The sequence below is a fragment of the Dermacentor andersoni genome, chromosome 5 (genome assembly GCF_023375885.2).
Source record: "Dermacentor andersoni chromosome 5, qqDerAnde1_hic_scaffold, whole genome shotgun sequence".
Classification (NCBI taxonomy): Eukaryota; Metazoa; Arthropoda; class Arachnida; order Ixodida; family Ixodidae; genus Dermacentor; species Dermacentor andersoni.
Genome location: NC_092818.1, coordinates 136,614,030 through 136,635,312, shown reverse-complemented (window position 1 = coordinate 136,635,312; position 21,283 = coordinate 136,614,030). Strand labels below are relative to the sequence as shown.

Here is a 21,283-nt window from a genome sequence, read left to right as displayed (position 1 = left end):
GGTTCCAGAGCCTGGAGGGGAGGCGGCGCTCCATTAAAATTTCAAGAGCGCGTTCGTTGTTCGCAGTGCAATTTTATTTCAATTCCAAGGCACTAGAACCTCATGGCCTGAAAGAGATCTGTCATCCAAACCACACAATATGGCAATTAAGTGTCCGATCACTGATGTGCACTCAAATATCGGTCGGCGCTACACCTGCGTCAACGAGAACCGTTCACTCTGTGAAGGATGCCTTCCTTTCCATGTGACCTGCGACTGTTCGCTTCTGTAAAAGCCGCTCGTTATCACAATTTCTGCTCTCTAAAACCTCCTCCTCTGGTGCGAAGGGTTGGAGGAACCTTCCCTGTCTCGAACAGCCACTGTGGCTGACGCACGTTTAAGCTTACATCTTCGTTCGCAATATCCTTTCATATAGATGTATTGCGTTTTAGGCGTCCTAGACCCAAGCAGTGTAGAACTTCGCAATAGTAGTGCAAGGCTGCAGTTGGTATCTTACCGAAGTAGCTTGATTGTTGGCTGCAGCGGAGCGTAACCGACAATCAACAGCATAAACTGAGATGGTAGCCAACAAGCAAGGCTGGACTTGCATGGCTTGCGCGAAGGTACAACCAAATTTGCAGCTATGTTCCGCAGTACGAATAATCGGGTATTCGTCGCTCAAAAAAATTCGACATAATTATCTACTCTATCGAATCTTAAACCACGGACAATTTCAAAATTTCACGAGTTGAAGTTTTCCAAACAGTCAAACTACGATGCTGGAATAATGGAAGTTGGCTGTAACTGTCGTAACCAGAAGCTCGATCTGATCTGCTGGGATTGTCACAACGGCGTACTGCAGTGAAAAAAAAATACGGGTGTTTTATGTCTTATCGTGTTGGTTAATGTCTGCCACCGCAGCCTTTTACTGAGACAGTAAATGCAAGGAAAGTCCCCATGCCCTGGTCCTAAAATTTGAATTCTGAATTTTTTTTTTTTGCGCCTTTGCCTCATCAGTAGTAGATCAAGACAATGTCAGTATGCTTCAGCCCTACAATGTTGCATTTGTGTGGTTACTTCATTGCGTTTTACTTTATATTTCTTGCCCTTCACAGCATTTTTTGTGAACACTCCACGATCGCGAAATGATTGTCTTCCAATGCATGAAGCAACTGCGAAGGAAATCGCAGGCCCGGCGGTAAGAGGCACGACGACCGCTTGCAAAAAGTCAGTGTTTGTTACGAGAAACGTGACTTTTTTGAAATTTCCGCGCCTTCCGATGCCTCGTACAAAATAAGCATGAATTTCGTTGATTTACTACGGAATGCAATTGAAAAGCATCATTACTGTTTGTCCTTTATGGCAGAGTGAATCGGAGAAATGCGAAGGGAGGATATATATATACATATATATATATCACGACGTTTATTGAAAAAGCAAAACAAACAAACGGAAGCATAAGTATTTTCCGGCGAACATACTTCTCATGCGCGGAAAGCAGTATTCGAAAGCAATGCTCACGTATGCCAGAACTGTTTGTAAGGAGAGGCAGCGCTGTCCTGTTTGCGAAATACCGGTGTGAGCATCGATGCAGAACAAGATATTTCATCCGCGATGCGCTTTGCTCTCTTTTTCTTTCTTCGTGTTATTAGAACCAGCGCATGCACCAGTGATTAAGCATAAAAGAAGAAAGGCAATTTATGAGCACGTGCGTGTATTTTCACACAAAAGAAGAAGCAGAAGCGATGACTGCATATTCGCTCGGAGCCGTAAATTCTGCCCAAATGCAAGTTCGAGATTACACTAACAAGGCTACGCTGCCGCATCCCGACACTAAATTTCTATACACACAGGGATGGTTTGGCGGCATGTCCTCTGTGTATACAGTGCGGGGAACCAGAAACAATTGATCACTTTCTTCTTTCAGGCCGACGATACTCCTCAGTAAAAGAAAAAAAAAGAAAGAGAAAAAAGAAGGTGCTCGAGGATCCGTTAAACAAGCCTGGCCTCAGCGTGAACGTGCCGATTTTGCTTTCGTTTGGAGCTTCCACATTGGGTTACAGCGACCGGAATGTTTGCACTGCGATGACAAACTTCATTCTTGATTCCAATTGGCTGCCTTCCTAAAACAGTCAATTATAATAATTAATTAGCTATCTTTTCGATTCACTTTAGCATGGCGAGTGTTGCACTTTGAACATTGAGCACAACTGTCTTTTGTTTTTTGAACCGCTTTCTTTAATCCATTTTCTCCAAACCGTCCAATCATTGGCGGATCCTCGATGGTGGGTATGTGCCATTTGTACAGAGGATCATCATCATGTTCATCTATACTTGCTGCTGCGTGCCGCAATGTGGTCTCCCGGATAAAAAAGGCAGGGCGTGTGCACCTTTGAAGCGAACAGCGCAGCAGACGGCATTCTAAATGGCAATTCCTCTGCGCGCTTGTGCACACTCCCGCCAATCTCCTCATCTCGTCGTAACAAAGCGGGGTTGATAATCGCACAATATTATTTAAAAATTGAAAGGGTGTGATACGAAAGGTGGTCGGCCAATGACAAGCAGTTCTCGGAAAGAAAATGTTCGGCCAATACGGCGCTCTGACATACATGGAGGACGTTACCAACAGAAATCGCTAGAAGGTGCTTTGAATAAACTACGAGGGAAAACTAAACAGACAATATGTTCGAAAGAAGACAGATGTCGAGCGCTCGTGAACAAGCTTCCTCACAAAAAACGCCGAGGGAGACAATTCCTGCACCTTCAGCCTGAAACATAACAGAATTGCTTTTCTAAAGCAATAAGTGTAAGCTACTCCGCTTGAACACTGACAGGAAACATTTTTTGAGGGGTCATGTCCTTTTTGTAATGTCGTCCTTTTAATTTCTGCAGTAATTATTTTGTGTGAACATAGGTTCTACAGCACAATGGCTGCGTAATGTAGGGAGGAAAATATGTCCCACCGACCCACTTCATTTCATCGTTATTCAACCTAAAAATAAAACGCATATTTTTGAATATTGGAATCGTATTTTTCGCAATATCTCCTCTTCCAACACCTCTACATATACGGCACTGACTTGCAAGCGCAAACCTGCTTTACACATCCACGATATAATCGTCAAAAATTTAAGCTGGTTGAACTGTAAGTACTCGCCTTGACATATATTGCCCCAATTATATATATATATATATATATATATATATAATTTATCCAGTGAAAAAAAAAAAAAGATGCGCTTCGGAGTACACCCAGTTTGTCGAGGCGCATCTGCCGCGTTTGCTAATCGCCAATGACGCTGGGCTGCTAAGCGCGAGGTTGCGGGTTCGATCGAGGCCACGGCGGCTTCATTTGGATGAGGGCGGAATGCAAAAAACTCTGGTGTACATATAATTTTGGGTGCACGTTAAGTAACTACAGCTGGTCACTACGGTACGCCTCATAATGAAATTGTGGTTTTGGCAAGTGAAACTACAGAATTATATTATTTTTTAATTTCTCTGAGGCACTTCGCTGACAATATTGCATTGTGAATTAGTCCGTTTACATAGTCAGCTGTTCAGTCGTAGGGCCTTAATGAAAGAAATTCGAAAGCACAATGTATGTACCATTAAAAAAATAAAACTAGTCACTCGCTACCTTTGTGACAATGGTAACTATATTGAGTGATGACTCAGAGTGACAGTATCGCAAGACAGTGTAGTGTTACATTTGGCGCAACTCGAATTTGTCTGTTCATATGCGCGCTATAGCTAAGTTCTGCTGCATGCGTTTGTACTGCGCACTGAATTTGTTAAAGTCCCCTTTTTTCTCTTTTTGCAATTAATAGTAAAGGCTAAACTAGAGTGGCATATGGAGGCAGAACTTTCAACTTGGTCCTGAAATAAGCTTTGAAAGTATTTTATTTTGTTGCCCGACGTTCAACTTATAAATAATTCATATTACCAGGTTACCTCACCAGTTTAACCGTGCCAGACTGAATCAAATCATCATTTCTCTCCACTAAATCTGATATAACAACAAAACTGAAAAATTATGACGCACGTAAAACTACCAGCACCGTTTCGTAAGTCCCGCAAAGCTACATATATGAATTCCCTGTTTATATTAAAGCCGAGCATAGTACCTCAATTCTCCCTTCATAGAACGGTGTATCCGGCGTAACTTATGCAACTTCGATACTTGTTCCTTTTCTAGGGCTTCATGAGGTTGGCAAATTGCCGGTGCCGCGCTTTCAAAAAATACAAATATTTTCAATTTTCTCTTAGATCGATGGCTGCAAAAATCTAAGTTTCTCTGCTATGAGTAGCTCGAACCAATTTTTTTTATAAACGGATAACTTTGCTGATGCTGGCTCAGCTATTGCCTACTCAATGCGCTCTGGGCTTTTGCGTGTACTTGCATAGAGAAAATTACCTAGGGTAAAACGACAGCTTGCTCCCAGTGCTGACAATAAGCAGCTCAGTGCCGTATCCATTTTTCGTAATCAGAATCCGCAAATCACAAATGCAAATAACGAACGCACCACCATTCGCGCATGCCCCGCCTACAGTCGAAAACGATGCGACACAACGGGTAGGCGAACCGACGTGGGTACTTGACTTCCCTGACGCCGGTGTCACGGGCTACAAGGAAACAGTCTTTAAGTGCAAAGCATGAGTGATTGCTTGCGCTGCACCCGCTTGGGGTTTACCTTACTCGGCGCTTAACGGGCCTCGTTCACAAAGCATTTAGTTCGTAACTGTCTGCAATCTGGCAGCCGCCTTCGCCAAGAATTTCGTGCTAAGACCTGCCTGCATCTACTCTTACGAACAGTTGTAGAAGCGCAATTTGGACGAGTTGGCCAATGTTGATGGGGTAAGTGCAACGTAAAGCGCGGAATTTGCGTTTGTCATAATGCTCGCAATAATCTTTCCACACGTCGGTGTTTTGCGCCTAAATCAAGCCATGAACAGTCGTAGCCTTTATTCTGAACACCGGCCAACATAAGTAAAGAGGCGTTTATTAGCAGTGCTGTAAAAAAGAAATATAGGGCCCTATTTTGGAGGAACTATTTCCTTCCATTTCTGTTGATTTATCCTCGGTCTCGCCGAGTAGCCAATACTGGAAACATAGTGGAGGCGTCCCTTCATGCAACCGATTGACAAAAAGCCAAAAGGATGGAAAAAAGGAAAAGAGACGTTAGATATCGTGACCAAGCGCTGGCAGCAATCCTAGTACGGATTGCATCTACGCTCCCTTCTGAATTCTCTATCTAGTTAAACTGTCGCCTCCTTTACATTTTCTTAGCTATGTATGCTCATGTCCTTTCACTATCACTGATTATGGCAAAACAACAGGGCCGCCATGCTTCGGAGTAATGTTTGCGCACGCCTCTTCTCTGCTATATTTGCATTCCTCACTGGTTGCACGCTTATTCTATCGGTAACGTTCACGTTACCACTCGAATGCGCACGCAAGAACGCCGCGCAACTTTTCAAACCCGACCGCGGGGCTTCGCTCCGTTTGGTGCGGCGACTGTTTAGCATATTTGCGAATTCGTCTAGACGCAATAAATTTTCGCTGACGCCAGTTGAATTTCGCCTCGGCGTGGCCGTCAAGCTGACGAGACAAAGTGAATTTCCATCTTCTATAAAAAACTTACCCTCTGGAGTTCTTTTTTTTTTTTTTTCACACCCTTCTTTCGCGCTATAGCCAGCCACCGCAGAAAGATAATGGAGCAAGGGATAAGAGGTGGGGAGGCGGAAAATGACGTTAGAGGCAGTCGGCAAATTTGCATGCGCTCCCACGTGCGGTGTCGCCGGTTGCTTTTCCCACTCACTGCTATTTCGACTTGGCTTTTCTCCGCGAGACGAAAGACAAATTGTTAGGACGAATGGCGAGGCACCATTCGTCCTAACAATCGAACCGGAAACGCCGGCCTACGTGTGGTGCACCTTTTGTCATCAGTGCCCCCCCCCCCCCCCCTTTTTTTTTTGCTCGCGGGTGTTTCCTTCGCTTCCACTCACTTGATGCTGCAACCGCGGTTTCGGATGCAAATTCTCATTGCGACCGCAGCCGCAGATTAGAGTTTCTTTTCGTGTGTGTGTGTGCTTGTTTGCTTACTTCTTCGCGCCAAACGTAAATTCTGCCCGTTTCTGGCGACGCGGGAACGACGCGCTTGGTGAGGCTGAGGAATTCGCTGCGCGTGGTTCGTTACCTTGCGGCATAGTGCGAGCGTTTGCTTCATCATAACTCGCTGCGCCAACACGCCGAATAACGACGAAAACACGCGCATCAGGAGTACGCACGTGATCTTCGGATTTGCAATAAATGAAGACACCAGGGGAAGAAAAGTGATATAATCTGGCTAAAGAAAACGAAAAGCAGTTATTTGTAACTTTCGTTCTGAAAACTATGATCGTATATACTAATTATACTTGCACACGCAAGGAAAAAAACATACCGAGCGTGGCGAGCAAATGCACCTAATTCTGTCATGAAAGGTTGCAAAATCCAAACTGAATCGATGTGGAGTGTGCTCTATTTTGCGCACGTCTGCCAAAAGAACGAGAAACAATTTGCGCTTAGTTTTCGACATATTATCGCACTTGTGAAATGCATGAAATTGAAGATCTTAGAAGTTGGCGGCTGCTGTGTGCGCACATTTTAAAGAAAACTGCTGTCGCCCGTTCTTTAGGTAGTTTAATTGTTATGGCAAGAGAAGTCACATATTATTTTCACTACCAAGATATCTTTTAGAGAGAAAAATGTTTCCAAAAGAGAGTGCGATACGCATGTTAGGATTAAGCAATGCCACTTCGTAACAATCATAACAATAGCGTTGGGTGCTGATCTTTGGGCAACGCGCCGCTTGCGTTGTGCCTGCCGCTGCGCCCAACTGATAAGTGTATATATTGCATGGAACAATTAAAACCTTAGATGTATGAGTGGGAACAGCCTGGCTGTTGTGCTTTTGTGGGAAGCGCTAGAGACAACACCCAATTGTACCGCAAATATTTTTTCACAACTTAACCTTCCATCCGGACATGTGAACATGAACTGAAGTGGCTTGCCGACTGAATACATTGTTTACTCGGTCATATTGGCCTTCTGCGGCAATGTTGTTTGGCGACCACTTTCTTATTGCTCATGGGTTACAATCTGCCCCCCTTCAATCCGCAAGGAAATATGCGATGTGGGTGCTCTCACGGAACCATGCCCTCCATAAGCGGATACATAAAATATTACTGTAAGAATTACAAACGTAGACGCTATAACTTGGATCAGTTCCTCGCAACAGCAAGAATAACACCTCCCACTCGTTGTTTAAACCAACTGAATTCGTCTACGTCGAACACGGACCGCACAGTCGCTTCGAACAAAACAAAACAAAAATAATTGGAAAATGGAACTCCCGTAAAGGATTTCACAGCTGCCTGAATTTTAAACCACTTTATTTCTTTGCGCAAATAAGAACGGTGCTCATCAAAACCCATCGCATACTTCAATGTCAAAGGTTCGTGAAGGTCACAAAGGAGTACGCGCAAAATTAAAGGCAGCGTCCTGGCTCACCTGTCTATACTGATGGCGACCAAGTTGAATATGGAAGCCGTGCTACAGGTTACGTCCACTGCTATGTAGAAGTCGCACAGCGTTTCGCTCAGCTCCCAGTCCACGTTGACCTGCGGAAGTGCAAATACGTTAAAGTCAAAAGCAAAAACGGCACCAAGACTTGAATTAAGATTACAAGTATATCAGTTGGATCGCATTCATGGGAACGAAACAAAAACGAAAAACTGAGCTCTAGGACAGAGGGCAAAAAATAGGAGTACATGACACAATTAAGCGTTGTCTCACAACTGAAATTTTATTCGGACCTAACCAAAATAAATACACGTACAAAAGCAAAACATTAAAAAGAACGCACACACTAAGTAACAACAAACCATAACGCAACGAGAAGGCAAGTAAAATTACCCGTTGACATACTTTCGGGTGACACACTTGAATGTCTCCTTGAGCTTAATTTCGTATTCACGTCGCGACATATTGCATAAATGAAGTGAAAGAAGGTATAGGAGCGCAGATATGGACACAAGAGAAGAGAACCACAGAACACAAATGACAACACGGCGTTTGTGTTGTTAGGTTCTCTTCTCTTGTGTCCATGTCTGCCCTCTTATACCTTCTTTCAAGATGAATCCCTACCAACTTGTTCAGCTTTCTGTGGTTATAAAGGAAGTATACGACAAATATGCGCTCAGCGTGTTCTTATTAACTAAGGAAGACGCCTCTACTTGTTATTCATGATATATAGATTATGTCCCATACCTAAGTGGCGTTAGACCGCAAGTATTGTGGAGCAGAATACAGTACATGATCGTTTGTTCAGTGCATCTGTCAGCGATTGGGCATTTGTATATGTCACGCCCACTCACAGTCGGCGCAGAGGTCACACGGCTCCGGAAATGCAAGCTGTATGTGCTGCTTTGGAGGTCATTGATCGGGAATCACCACCGTCGTGGTCCATCTTCTGTGAAACGACGGCTGCTCTCGAGTGTCTTCTGTCACTGTTCCATCACGGACCTCAGGGACGGCTACAGTCGCAGACGCCCGACTACTTCTCCTCCATGCAATCGGCAGGGGACATAGCATCGTGTATCAGTGGACACCCGATCACTGCGGCATTTGTGATAACGACAGAGCGCGTTGACGCTACCGGATCGGCCCGCGATGGTGTCCACTGTGCACTGATAATACCATTGTCAAGAACAGGTGCCTCCACAATAAGGCTTCGCTCGCTCGCGCGCGAGCTGCACTGGCTCGGTGAAACTCGAACCCGCCTTTCCAACGCACGTCTCTGCTGCAGCGTAGATCCGCGTCTGCAGCTTCGCCTTTCACCAGGGACACCGAGAGCCGAAGAAACGCGTCTCACACCCAGTGCAACTACTTCCTTTCATTGCTAGCGTTTTGCGTCTAATAACTAATTCCGAAAAATTACCCGAAGTTATTTCAGTCTCCCACATGTAGGATGTTGTAATGTAAAAGGATGCGCTGAACCACATATTATTATTATTATTATTATTATTATTATTATTATTATTATTATTATTATTATTATTATTATTATTATTATTATTATTATTATTATTATTATTATTATTATTATTGTTGTTGTTGTTGTTGTTGTTGTTGTTGTTGTTGTTGTTGTTGTTATTATTATTATTAGTAGTAGTAGTAGTAGTAGTAGTTGTAGTAGTAATAGTAGTAGTAGTAGTAGTAATCATATCAACTTATACAAACACAACACAGAAAAATAAAAGCTGCTAGCAATTGTCTCCTAAAAGGGAAGTCACGCTCACTCGCTTGCAGAGAAGAGAAAACAAGATTAAAAGGACAAAGAAAATAAAGGAAGAAAAAAAAGAGAGGGAAGGAGCGGAAAATGAACAACACGTCACAGAGCCACACGCAGAGCACGAACATTACAGGCGAGAGTTTAGTCCCGTGGTTTGGCACACCATAGCTTTGCTTCTAGCACAGCTTTGTTTCCAGCACAGCCTTGTTAGCCTCATGTCGAGTAGGTGTGAGTGTGTATTCAAAAAGACGGACATTACTTGCACGAGAAATTGTAACACATACTCAACTAATTGACGAAAATTCGCTAAAATAGTTCTTAATTAATTACGTTACGGCACATATTTTTCAAAGTATGCGCCATCAAACTCGCGGTAAAACTGCACTGCTGCTCTACTTCGTTAACAAAACGCTCTTGTGAAGCCCAAAAGTAAACTGGAATGCCCATGTATTTCGTGGCATACTTTGGCAATGATTATGTCGAAACTGGTGTCATGCCAGAAATTTATCATAAGTGGATATGCCTTGCAAACACCGGCTTCAGTTCGTAATTGCAATATGTACCTTCAAGTAATTAGTTAAGAAATTAATTTGCGAGCATGTGTTAAATAATTAAAATGTGTTTGGATTTCTCGTGAAGTTATGTATGCTTCTTTGAACATTCCAGCTCAATGAATGGAATTATGCTATCTGCCACAGGTGATCTTTAAAGATTCTGTGAAACTCAAAGATGATCACCCAGTATACGTGCTCGCCGGCAAGGTCGCCGCTGATCTGGGCCAAGAAGGCAGCCTCAAAGAGAAAACTAAGTTCATTAACCGAAAATGCAGCCACTGAGAAAGCACACAAAAAATAAAAGTTATAATTCTGATATTTTTCGGCAGCAAAAATGATTTTGCTAATTTATCAAGCAGATACACCGCCTGTATGCAGATGCATTGCTCATGCCCTTTCTGCCACACTACGTGTATTCCTTTTTTTTTTATTCCCTTATCTTCCTCTGCACCGTATAGAGTAGCAAACTGAATATTGTCTGGCTAACCTACCTACGTTTCATTTGTTTGATCTTATCTCTCCTTTCCTTTATCCATATAACTCAAAGGCAAGTGTGCAAACATGGGCACAAGGAGTAAAAAAAAATGAAAATAAGAACGATTACTATAAAAAGAAAGCTTAAATAATGGCAGCAAAGTCTTATCTTCGGATGTTCAACGAAAGGCAGACCCAAACTCTGAATTGTGAACACGTGCAAGCACTCGCCAAAAATAACTGTTTCGGCATGACAATTCATTTTTTGCAAGATAAACAAGGGCTGACTTAGACACGTGCTGCCACTGTTAAAGAAATACCAAGTTGGGACCGTAAGGCGAATTTCTTTGCTCTTGTGTGTGAACAAATTTATACCACCCGAAAATTTTGAGGCATGTTGGCGATCGCAACAGTGCAATGAAAGGCTGGATGATACTCCCGCAGGTCAGCGAACACTTACGCTCAATTAAGTGCTGATTGATAGAACGACGGTAGCTGCTTTAAGTATATGTGACCGCCGCTAAAAGGAACTTCATAAACTACGCCCATTCGCCATACTGCGAACTGTAACTTTTTAAAAAGTAAAATTGTATGCCGTGGTTCTTGCGTGTCAAAACCACGATCTGATTATGAATCATGCCGCAGCGCGGGACTCCGTACTAATTTTGACCACCTGGGAATCTGTAACGTGCCCCAATGAACGGGACACGTGCGTCTGTGCATTGCGCCGCGGCTGTAATTTGATAGGGCGACTTCCGGATTAGCAGCGGAACACCATAGCCGCGAAGCCACTACGGCGGGTGAACTTTAATATTTAGTAAAGTGAACCTCTACAAACTTGTAGAACCTTCAGTCGTTCGAATTCTCTTCTATTGCGACAGCAATTATATGGACACTACAGTAGCATTTCTACCGTCGGCGTCGCCGTAATGTTCCATATAAAATACAAGGCCGATACTATCATCGCCGCGTGCCGTATCCTGTATGTGCGAGTGCAAGCATGCGAGGGAAAGCCGACGATAGTGGGTCAATATCGTGAGCGCCAGGGAGGAAAGCGGGGAGGACGCGCGCCGGCTTCTGTCATGCGCAAGGCACCGGGGGGAGGAAAGGGAGGGATGCGTTCTAATTCGGCGGAGGCTGTGTATGGTGCGGCAGCGCGGGCCCTATCTTGAAAGCGATCTGCGATGGCGACAGCGTGCGCAGAGTGCTGATAGGTTCGTGTGCGCTGCATTCTCGCCGCTTAGTTGATGCGAGAGGCAACAGGAAGGCCAATTCACTCGTTCCTGCAGCCGAGCTTTCTCACTCCACCGTCTTGACAGCGGGTGCGCGCAGTCATCGAGTGAGGTGTGTTCATGTTTGCTTGTGAGCGCGTGACCCCATGTTTGTCAATTTAGTTAGTAAGCAAAGATTTACAAGCATGTATACGGCCGACAAAGCTACTATCCTTACTTCGTACAGCTGTCTACTAATTTGCTGCCGCAATAGATGCTTCGCCTATCAAGCGATACTGCGACTTTTTTCTCAACACAACGTTAAAACCCAGATTATTGCTTAAAACGATCCTGCGACACACTTCCGAAGTTTGTGTATAACGCCGGCCATCGGAGAAGGATTTGATTTTTGTGAAAGTGTTTTTGCAGCTAGTAGAGGGCTCAAGAGGTAGCGCGAGTGAAATCCACTCCTCAAGTGTGCTCAGTCGTATAGCTCACACATCGAGGAGTATGAAGCGAAAGAAAGGTAAAGTCACACACACGCACACATAAAAAAAAATAGTTGGACGATTTCAAAGCAAGAAATAAATCACCGCGTTGTCGATTCGTGCTGCAGGGTGCTTGAAGGAAATCGTATCAAGCAAAACGATGACTGAGGGGACCTATGCAGTGAATGGCCAGAAGGATAGCAGAAAAGAAAAACAGTATAAGAATTCTGTGGAGCACCCGGGATATGCCAGCGCGGATTGAAATCGGAAAGCCCCGCGAACGTTCAGGCTAGAAGTTGAAAGCGGCACCGAGACTTTTAAACCCGCGACTGACGTCAAAGGCGTAAGTTGAAATATGTTATAAATGAGCGGGGAGAAAGAAAGAAGAGAAAGAAACGGCTCAGAGCAAAACTTGGCAGTGTGACGAGAATATTGCGGGAAAAACGAAACGTTTCTACAGCAGGGTGCGGGATCCACTTTAAAGCTGACAGCGTGACAAATCTAGGCTTCCCATTGTTTGATTCGCCGATGGCGGCTTGCCGTTGAGCCGCAATTTTCCTGAGGGAGCCTGAACAGGAAGGAGCGCAAGAGAAAAGAAAAAGCGAACAGAACGTGGTTTCGCAGGCAGCAAAGCTGGCCAAAGAGAGAGAGAAAGAAAGCCGTCCAGAGAAAGCTGGTGTGCCGCGAAAATAAGTAAGCGAATTGTGCAACGCCTACAGGCAACGACGACGACGGCATATTGCATTCGTTTTTTTGTTTTTTTTTTACATTCGCTATCTGTCACACATTGACCGCAAGGAATAATAGCGAAGGCGCAAGAAATACGCAAATGAGAATAAAGCCAAAGAATATGGCAGTGCTTACGAAAACGTTTCCAGAATTTTCTGTCGAAACTAAGGCGCAAATGGTGGGTTTGGTACTTTCTGCAAAATGCTTTCATTTTTGTGTATACATTTCTTTATTAAGAACGGACGCAGGCATCGAGACATATAAGCGTGAACGTTACGAAAATTCTCGAAAGGCAGCTCCTTAATTCAACATTGCTTGTCTTTTTCGTCTTCATGCCGAAGGAGGCATTAGTTTAACTCAGAAGCCTTTCAAGCAAGTTAACCCGCCTCTTTCGAAAAGCGCAATTTAAGGAAGCTTTTCAAGCTAGAAATCCCCACTATCTTCAGTTCCTCAAAGGCCGTAAATTTCCTTGCTTTGGCTCGCTTTCACGGCATTTACATCTATATCTTTTGTTATGGATCCTGTGTTATACTGCCATTATACTGCCGTATAAAGCCCAGCATAATCTCATCATTATGAAAAGCATGAATCAATGAGAAGGACAATGTGCACTCAAGCGATATCGCTATTTTAATACTTTTTTCAGCCGTCAGTGACACTAACGCTCAGGACAACCACGGAAGCATACAACTGAATTAAATATATTAAGATGAAAGGTCTTTAACGTCTCATTGCGTCAAGTGTTTGCCGTAAATAAAGCCTTTAAGCTGCGCTAATTACGGGTATGTGATGTTACAACATTAAAATTGGTTTCCAGCCAGCTTCCTTCCCCATAATAAAGTTTGTTCGCTTCCTAAGAAAATTAAAACAGGCGCCTAGTGAGAAACATCGCCTTTAAAAACATTTTTGATATGCCTGTAGCGCTGAAAAAGACACTAACATGCAACACAAAGAAGCACATGAAGTAGTAGTAGTAGTAGTAGTACTAGGTTGTTTTTTATAAAAATAGTTAGATAACTAAAGAAAAATGAAGGGAAGGAAATTACTACTGAATGCAGTAACTATCTAGCGCAGTCTGCTGACAACTACTGAAGAGCAGTCAGTAGTGGAGGGAGAGGCGGGGCGGAGTGAAATAACGGAGAGGGAGGATTGGAAAGAGCAAATAAAAATTGCTTACGTATTTACAGCACAGCAACTAGGTAACAAATATCCTTAGTTCGCTTGCAGAGTGACTTCCTACAGGAAGTTTGGAGACCTGGCCCTGCCTACCGGCACTCTTACGTCACGTATAGAGCATCTGGTGGCGAGGCCCGATTGCTCGAGGACGTCGCACACAGTGTTTTATAAGCTGCTTCCCACGCGCGACAAGGACCACGTGACCATAATACCGCCTCAGCGCTGTTGGCCGGTAGCCCGGGCACGAGAAAGACCGGTCGTCTTTATGGTTTGTGCTTCCGTTTTTAGAGCAGAGTAAATATGGTAAATTACTCGGGCCGACTAGCCCAGCTACGGGCCTCAAGTGCAGATTTATAGAGAGACGTTCTCTCAATGCACGTGATTTGACCAAAGGCAGTATCCTGTAAGTGTCCGCCTAGTGGACACTTACAGAATACCTCCACAGGAAGGCGAACTGCATAGCTTGTAATGAAGGCCCGTCGAGCGGTGGGCATTGCGGAGGTGACGACTTCAATTTGTACACCGGGAAGGATTCAGTTTCCTGCAATGGTAAGTCTCATTGGAAAGTCTTTCTGCAGAGCGCTGCGTTCCAAGTGAGAGATGGTGGAAAGCCCTATGTTATTGTCGGTCAACTAAACATATTGTCAGCCAGCATTCAACTTTCGGTAGTTGATGCATCCCTTGTCAGTTTTGAAGCTCGGAAAGGGTATGTCATAATATCGCGAGAACCGAACGGAAGCCGTGAAATAGGAACTTCAAGAATTAAGAGCGAGAGAGAGAGAGAGAGAGAGAGAGAGAATAACCTTATTGTGTGCCCGGGATGGGGTCAAGGGAAGGGGAAGAGGCGGGAGATCCTGTTCTGTCTTCTTCTCCCTTTATGCGGCAGCAAGGAGTCCTTACGCCCCGGCGGCGTCTTCTGCCATCCGGACGAGTCGAACTTGCACTTCCGTATTGGAGCTGAGCAGCGCGGTCTTCCACTGCTCCGCCGACCTAATTTCTAAAGAAGAGTGTTCTTTCTGTTGGACGTGACTACCTTTGAAGGGGCACGACCAAACCATGTGCTGAAGGTCTGCCCTGCCTCTGCAAATTTTGTATTCGGCTGTATGCAGTCCTGGGTAACAGCGGCTATAGGCTACCGGTTTAACGAAGGTGTGAGATAGCGGAAATAGCACTGAGCGCCACTTCACTGCTAATACAACACCTTTTACATATTGTCATCGCCAAAACACATCGCAGGTCCGAGAACTTGCTGAAATCACTGTCAGTGTCTTGTACTTCGCTGCTGAACAAGAGGTTACGGGCTCAATTCCGAGCTGCGAAGGCCACAAATTACATTTCATGAGAAAATATGAAACGCTAATGTACTTATATTTTTGCGCGCTTTGAAGAATCACAAATGGCCCGAGTCGTTCCGGAGCCTGCCATTAGAACGTTTGTATGTTCGCAGGTTACGTTACGCGTTAAACACACGAACGAATCAATAAACCAAATCAGGTAGTACTTACGACTTTTCGCTTAAAGTTGCGATAACTGCTCGAATGGATATAAATTATCAATTCTGACTAGTTCGTGTGACTCAAAACCGCAATGAGCATTGCTGCAGTAGAATTACGAGCTCTATACCATTGCGGCACAACGAACCACCAATTGTTGGAGGATATCATTTCGCAAGCAAGTCGCGCAAACGTCGAGTTTGTCTCCTTAATCAGGCTTGTTTATCGCGCCAAGCGCATGACTTATTTGACAGGACGACCTTTGAAAGTTCCTACAGCTGCAAATCACCTGGCGATCAAATCTGTTCAGGGACATTCCCGTGTATCGCGTCTGTCTTCAGACAGTGAAGTTCGTGGTGGCCAAGAGCCTCGCGGTTGCATACGACATATGTAGTACCGGATGTGCTAGTAATCTAGGCTTTTGAAGAAATATTCACGATTTGTAGCTGCTATTCCGGAAATTCGCTGTGTGAAAAAATATTTTTTATATCTCCTAGCTACTCGAGTTTTACATCGTCATTCAGCTTATTCGGTTCTTTTATGGCTTTTCTTCGCAAGGTCAAGATTCGACTTGATACGAGGCTCACAAAGCTGGGGCGCTATAACATAAAACTATTCCAAACTTTTCTATTCCAATTCTGCTATCAGCCCTCCACGATTGGTCAAAAATTTTTTTCGACCACCCCCCCTTCACCTGTCTGTCACGCGACGTCACGAAAACCGCGATACCTCCCCATCTGATATGATGTGTACCCACTGATTATGCATGATTTGACAGAAAAAAGAAAAACAGTTATTTCTGATTCGACCCCTTTTCGCCATTAGCCCTCGGCTATTGGTAAAAAGTTTTCCGGCTGCACCCACTTCACCTGCCTGTCACGCGACGTCACAAAACCGCAAGAACTCACCGCGTCAAAGTGACGTGTACGCGATAAAGATGCATTAATATGCCGAACAAAACTGAATTTTCTTCGGAATAGCCGCAGGCTGCCCCGTTCCGAAAGGAATAGAAGATGGCTGCCGCCGATCGCTCAGACGCTGGCTACTCGCACCTGCCGGAGAGCATGGGTGTATTTGCGTATAATATGACTTCTTGCGTGGCCGTGTAACGTTTTCGAGCACTTTCGGCACGTTTACCCCCTCATTCTGCCAACGGTTCTTTGCTGAGGGTCCGTTTTAGCGTCATTCTTGAGCTTCCGTTGCATGCCGCCGCGATTTTCGACCAGCCACCGCAGCTAAGTAAGGGAAAGCCGGCCAATCGTAGACGCCGGCACCACCCTCTTCATCCGGTAATCGACTTTCAGTGCAGTGGCTCGGCCCCATCGAATCCCTCTCCACTTGAGCGTTCTCCTAGCCTCTTGTCAGCCAATTAGATACGACAAGCCGCTCAGTGTAGGCAATGTTATTCGTTTTTCAAGCAAACAAAAGGGACCTCCTATGAACGAGGAGAGCGTTTGATTGGTCGGTTCATACAACCCTGCGGGTGACCGCCCGGTACTTGCGTTGGTGTTTACGCAAATTTGACGTCAGGAGATTGGAATAGAAACATATTGGAATAGTTTTACGTTATAGGGCCCCTGTTCTGAAACTATTGTTAACTGCGGAACTCAACTCTCTTCTGTATAGTGGCAAAATTCTATCTGTGGGTGATACGGTGTGCTCATGCCCCTCGCTTCACGTTTTCTTTATTGCGACAGCAATTACGCGAACGCTTGAGGAGCATCCGCGCTAACGCCATCGTGCTGTAACGGTATCGACGACCATGCGCAACATGCGCGTTCGGGGCTAGAAAATTTCCTGAGGCGCGCAGTTGTGTTTGGGTGCAAAATCGACGAAACCAAGGGCACGTACCGACCATCATACTCCCTTGAATCAGCTCTGCCGGAGCCAGGACAGCCTTTTGGCCTCCACCGCTGGCAACAGCATTCTGTGTCCACAAGTTCGCGTTCCTGCTGAGTAGGTTTATATATACTACACCGGTGGTGCATACACTGGTACGAGCAGAACTAGCAGTAAACGTCACACTGAATCTATCTAATCCTTTCTATGGGCGTTGACGAACGCTGATGGTTTGCCTGTGGGCTCATCTAAGTGCGCCACTGAGATTCGATGCCTGCAATGTCCCTTGACGCTGCTCCTCATTGCGCCAGCATTCTGAGACGCCTTCAGCTCAACGCTAAACTTCGCTGTCGCTTTCAATGCTTCGCCGTCGGGCGCAACTGCCAATGCGTGTTCTATTTAAAGCGAGGAGCTTCCTTTTGGCTCTTTTTACCCGTTTTCGTGATCGTTGGTCGAACTTTCACCGCCTATACAAAGGCGTCGACGCAAAGAGCACGTGCTTTTTGGGCGACCAAGTTGCCGAACATGTTCGTCGCCGAACGCGAACTGTTATAGACGTTTCAGACGCACTTGCTCGTCTGCCTGTACTACCGCTACAGACTTGCTGGTTAATGCATCTGTTTTCTGGGGAATTACCGACTGAAACAACAAGTGCTGCCTAAATATCCCCACTGCAAGGAATACAGGCCTCCAAGAGCACCACTCCTTTAATCAAGCAAATAGCGTGAAGCGTTTGGCTATTCACTTTTGTTGACTGTCATCGTAGATTGTTTCTGAACAATTTTCTTTCTCAGTTTAAAGCGGGTGGGCATGGCATTCCTTTCAAGAAAACGACTACTAGCCTGCATGATCTCTTGGTTGTGTGGTGTTTTCATGTTACTATGATTAATTACAATTATATCATGTCATACCAACAGTCCATTATTACTGCTTTTCAAAACACGTACAGCATTTACATACAGGGCTAGTGGACGTCAAATTTATTGGCTTCATAATCGAGCGCATCACATAGTCACATTTCGCCTACCTCAGTGAACGCCACGTGTGAAGCTGTATAAATGAACTATCCCTTTATGATATGAAACTTTGAAGCTACCATTTGTTGTGTTCTTTACAAGAAGGAACTAGCGCCAAATTCAATGTCCGCGTCTTTGATCAATGCGCGTAAAGCGTTTGACGCATCTGTTGCGTTTATGTATAGCTTCGTGCGATGCTTCATTCATTGAATTGTTGTCAACAAACTCGAGAAGCGTTACTAAGCTTTTGTTTGTTTTCTTTTTTTGTTCTTGCTTTGTTTACCACCATTAGATAGCACGCAAGAATAGTGTGAAGAACACTGACTATTAAATCTAGGAAGGGGCAATGAAGACAAAGACGCTCGCCCAGACATAACAGCCAAATTCGTGACGTGTGATCTGGTTGTGATATACAATGTTGCGCAGGAAACGCGCTTGCTTGCAAAATTGAGTTTGCAGTGAAGACGCCCGATTGTATATTGAAAACACACCAACACATGACTTCCCCCTAGCCTCCTCCTCACTCTCGTGCCCCGCTTCAGCCCCATCTCCCAACTCACCTCTTTCTTCTTTTCTTTTTTTTTTCGGTATGAGTGAACTCCTACCTTCCTCCACCGCCTTTGATCCTGTGCTGAATCCGCCCCTGAGCTTACGTTTGTTTATGCGACAAATTGCTCGATAGAAGAAAAGCGGTACGAAGATGAACGCTCTCTCTTGCTCTCTTGGCCCTCCGCTTCGTGCAATTCTTACTTTGCACATGTGTGAATGGCTGCAGGGAAGCGTAAGGTAAAGCAGGCATGCTCGGTTATATCCTTAATAGAGGCAAAACCAAAAAAAGAAACCGATAATTTGAAAGCCTGGCGGAGGAACCGAGAAAACAGCAAATGAAATTTGTGACAATCGGTGGAGAATTCGAATCTCGCGATTGCCCGCTCTGGTGAAAAATGTATTGCTGACTGGGGCAAGTATCATTCGAAGCAGCTAAATAACAGCTGAAGTTATTGCAAGGTTGTCGGTAGCTCGAAGAAGTGGAGGAAACAAAGAAATATAACGAGAAAGAAGGTAAATCTTGAGATTGATCAATGCTCAGAACTTCCTTCTCGCCACGTAACAGATCTTTCCCGTGCAGATAAATATGAAGCTAGGCCTTCGAAAAGAAGATATATGACCTTCCGTGCAGGTACACATAAAAAGAAAATAAGAAAACGCCTTCAAGATAGGGTGGTTTTGTTTTCAATACACACCGTAGAAGAAGAGGTGTACATTTTGATCAGCTGATCAGTGCTGCAGCAGAAAAGGGCGTAACCTCCCTGCCTTTCTGTCTTCCTTCTCTCTCTCTCTCTCACACATAAGTTTCCTTGTGTTAAAATATAAACATATCTTTGGATTAAAAAGAGCTACAACGAAGTTTTGGGCGCAGTTCTTTTGTATTCTGCAACGGTAATGGCCGTCAAATGGCCTGATTTGGTTGACAAAAGCTGTGTGTTTCTAACAATGAGCCTGGACATAAAAAAATATAGCCGGCCTTAATGAACGTCCGGCACGTAGACCAGGGGAAGAGGAATTTACAGGAATGTTGTGCAACTAATATTCTTTGATAAAGCCCATCCATTCGCAATATGCCACCAATCACCTGGTCGGTGAAAGCCACTACGAAATCGCTACGTGCTGCGCTATAAGTATTACGCTAAGAGTGCGTAGGCCAGTACACCAACGGAAATGTATAGAAACCCTACACATTTACTCTTCCCGACAAAATGCCTCTATTGTATATTACAACAAAAACAATGGCGCCGACCGCGGTGGTGGTAGCATGACGAAGAAATAATAAAGGCGACGACATGATGCGATGCATGGCGTTGTCGATGGCAGGGCGACAATAAAATGACGACCACCACGACATTGACGATGACACAACGACGGAAAGGCGACGATGATGACGCAGCTGCGTCGACGGTGTGACGCCGACGATGCCATATTGACGTCCCAAGAACTACACGTAGATGACGATAACAACGACGACGGCGGCGGGGTGACGACAAAAACAACAAAATGGCGGCACGACGGAGGCAGCATGGCAACTTAGGCGATTTACCAGTCAAATATTGCATGCGGTGTAAGTATCCTATGCTAAATTGTGCGTGTATCAAGGAAGAACGACAAACGCCTCAACGTGAAGGAACAGACGGAAGGACATAAAAATCCTCGTTCCTGGCTTTTAGCTGCCGATGCCGTAAAAGAGAAGAGCTCGGCCTTCATTTACTGCGTTAGTAATCCACTTTTTCCCGCCTAAAAGATAGAACTAGAGTTTTCAATACTTTGTTAGTAAAAGCAGATTTTTCATTGCTCAGTTGTGTCCATTTGAGTATCCTTCCTTTTCGGCACTCGTTTCGGTTCTACAAAGCGGGAGAGAGGCCGCCGTTCAGTCACTGCGCTTCATGAAACTCCTCTGAGATCGGCGAAGTGAAATTTCTTGAGCTCACACTGTCAGTGTGCATTCAAAGGCAGCCACTGGAGAGACAGCTCCTACAGAATTTGCCGACCAACGTTATTTAAGGAGCAGCGTCTACTTGACCATGCTCGGTGTTATGGATGAAGAGCTGCGCCTGCTATCTAGGCGAGTCGAAGTATGTCTAAGAGCAAGTCGTCGTCAACTGGCTACACGTCTGAAACTGGTCCAACCGGGGACCAATGAAAGCTCTCATTACAGTTTGAATTAAAGTGGAAGTGGTCGCGACTGGCCTTTAATATCGGCTGCTTCAACAGTGTCGCATATGAATGATAAACGCAGACCCACGCATATCTACTAGACTTTCATCGTTGGGATTGTATATCAAAAACAGAAAGGGAGAAGAGAAGAAAGTGAGTTTAAATGAGGTCTGGCCCAGCTGGCTGCCCTGCAACAGGACAAGAGAAAGGGTGAGAGAAAGATGAGAAAGAGGAGTGTGAGCTACGCACACACGAAGACTAACATTGAATGGCGTAG

At 44.8% G+C, this 21,283-nt stretch overlaps 1 protein-coding gene across 3 annotated transcripts in view; it reads right to left on the bottom strand.

The window, feature by feature from the left end:
- Positions 1-21,283, bottom strand: part of LOC126531227 (dopamine D2-like receptor) — a 457,194-nt gene that overhangs the window by 33,390 nt on the left and 402,521 nt on the right. For all 3 annotated transcript variants that reach the window (XM_050178668.3, XM_055071042.2, XM_050178669.3), the window contains one exon: positions 7,535-7,644. In XM_050178668.3, the coding sequence (XP_050034625.1) occupies positions 7,535-7,644 (110 nt within the window). The remainder of the gene's footprint in view (positions 1-7,534; positions 7,645-21,283) is intronic.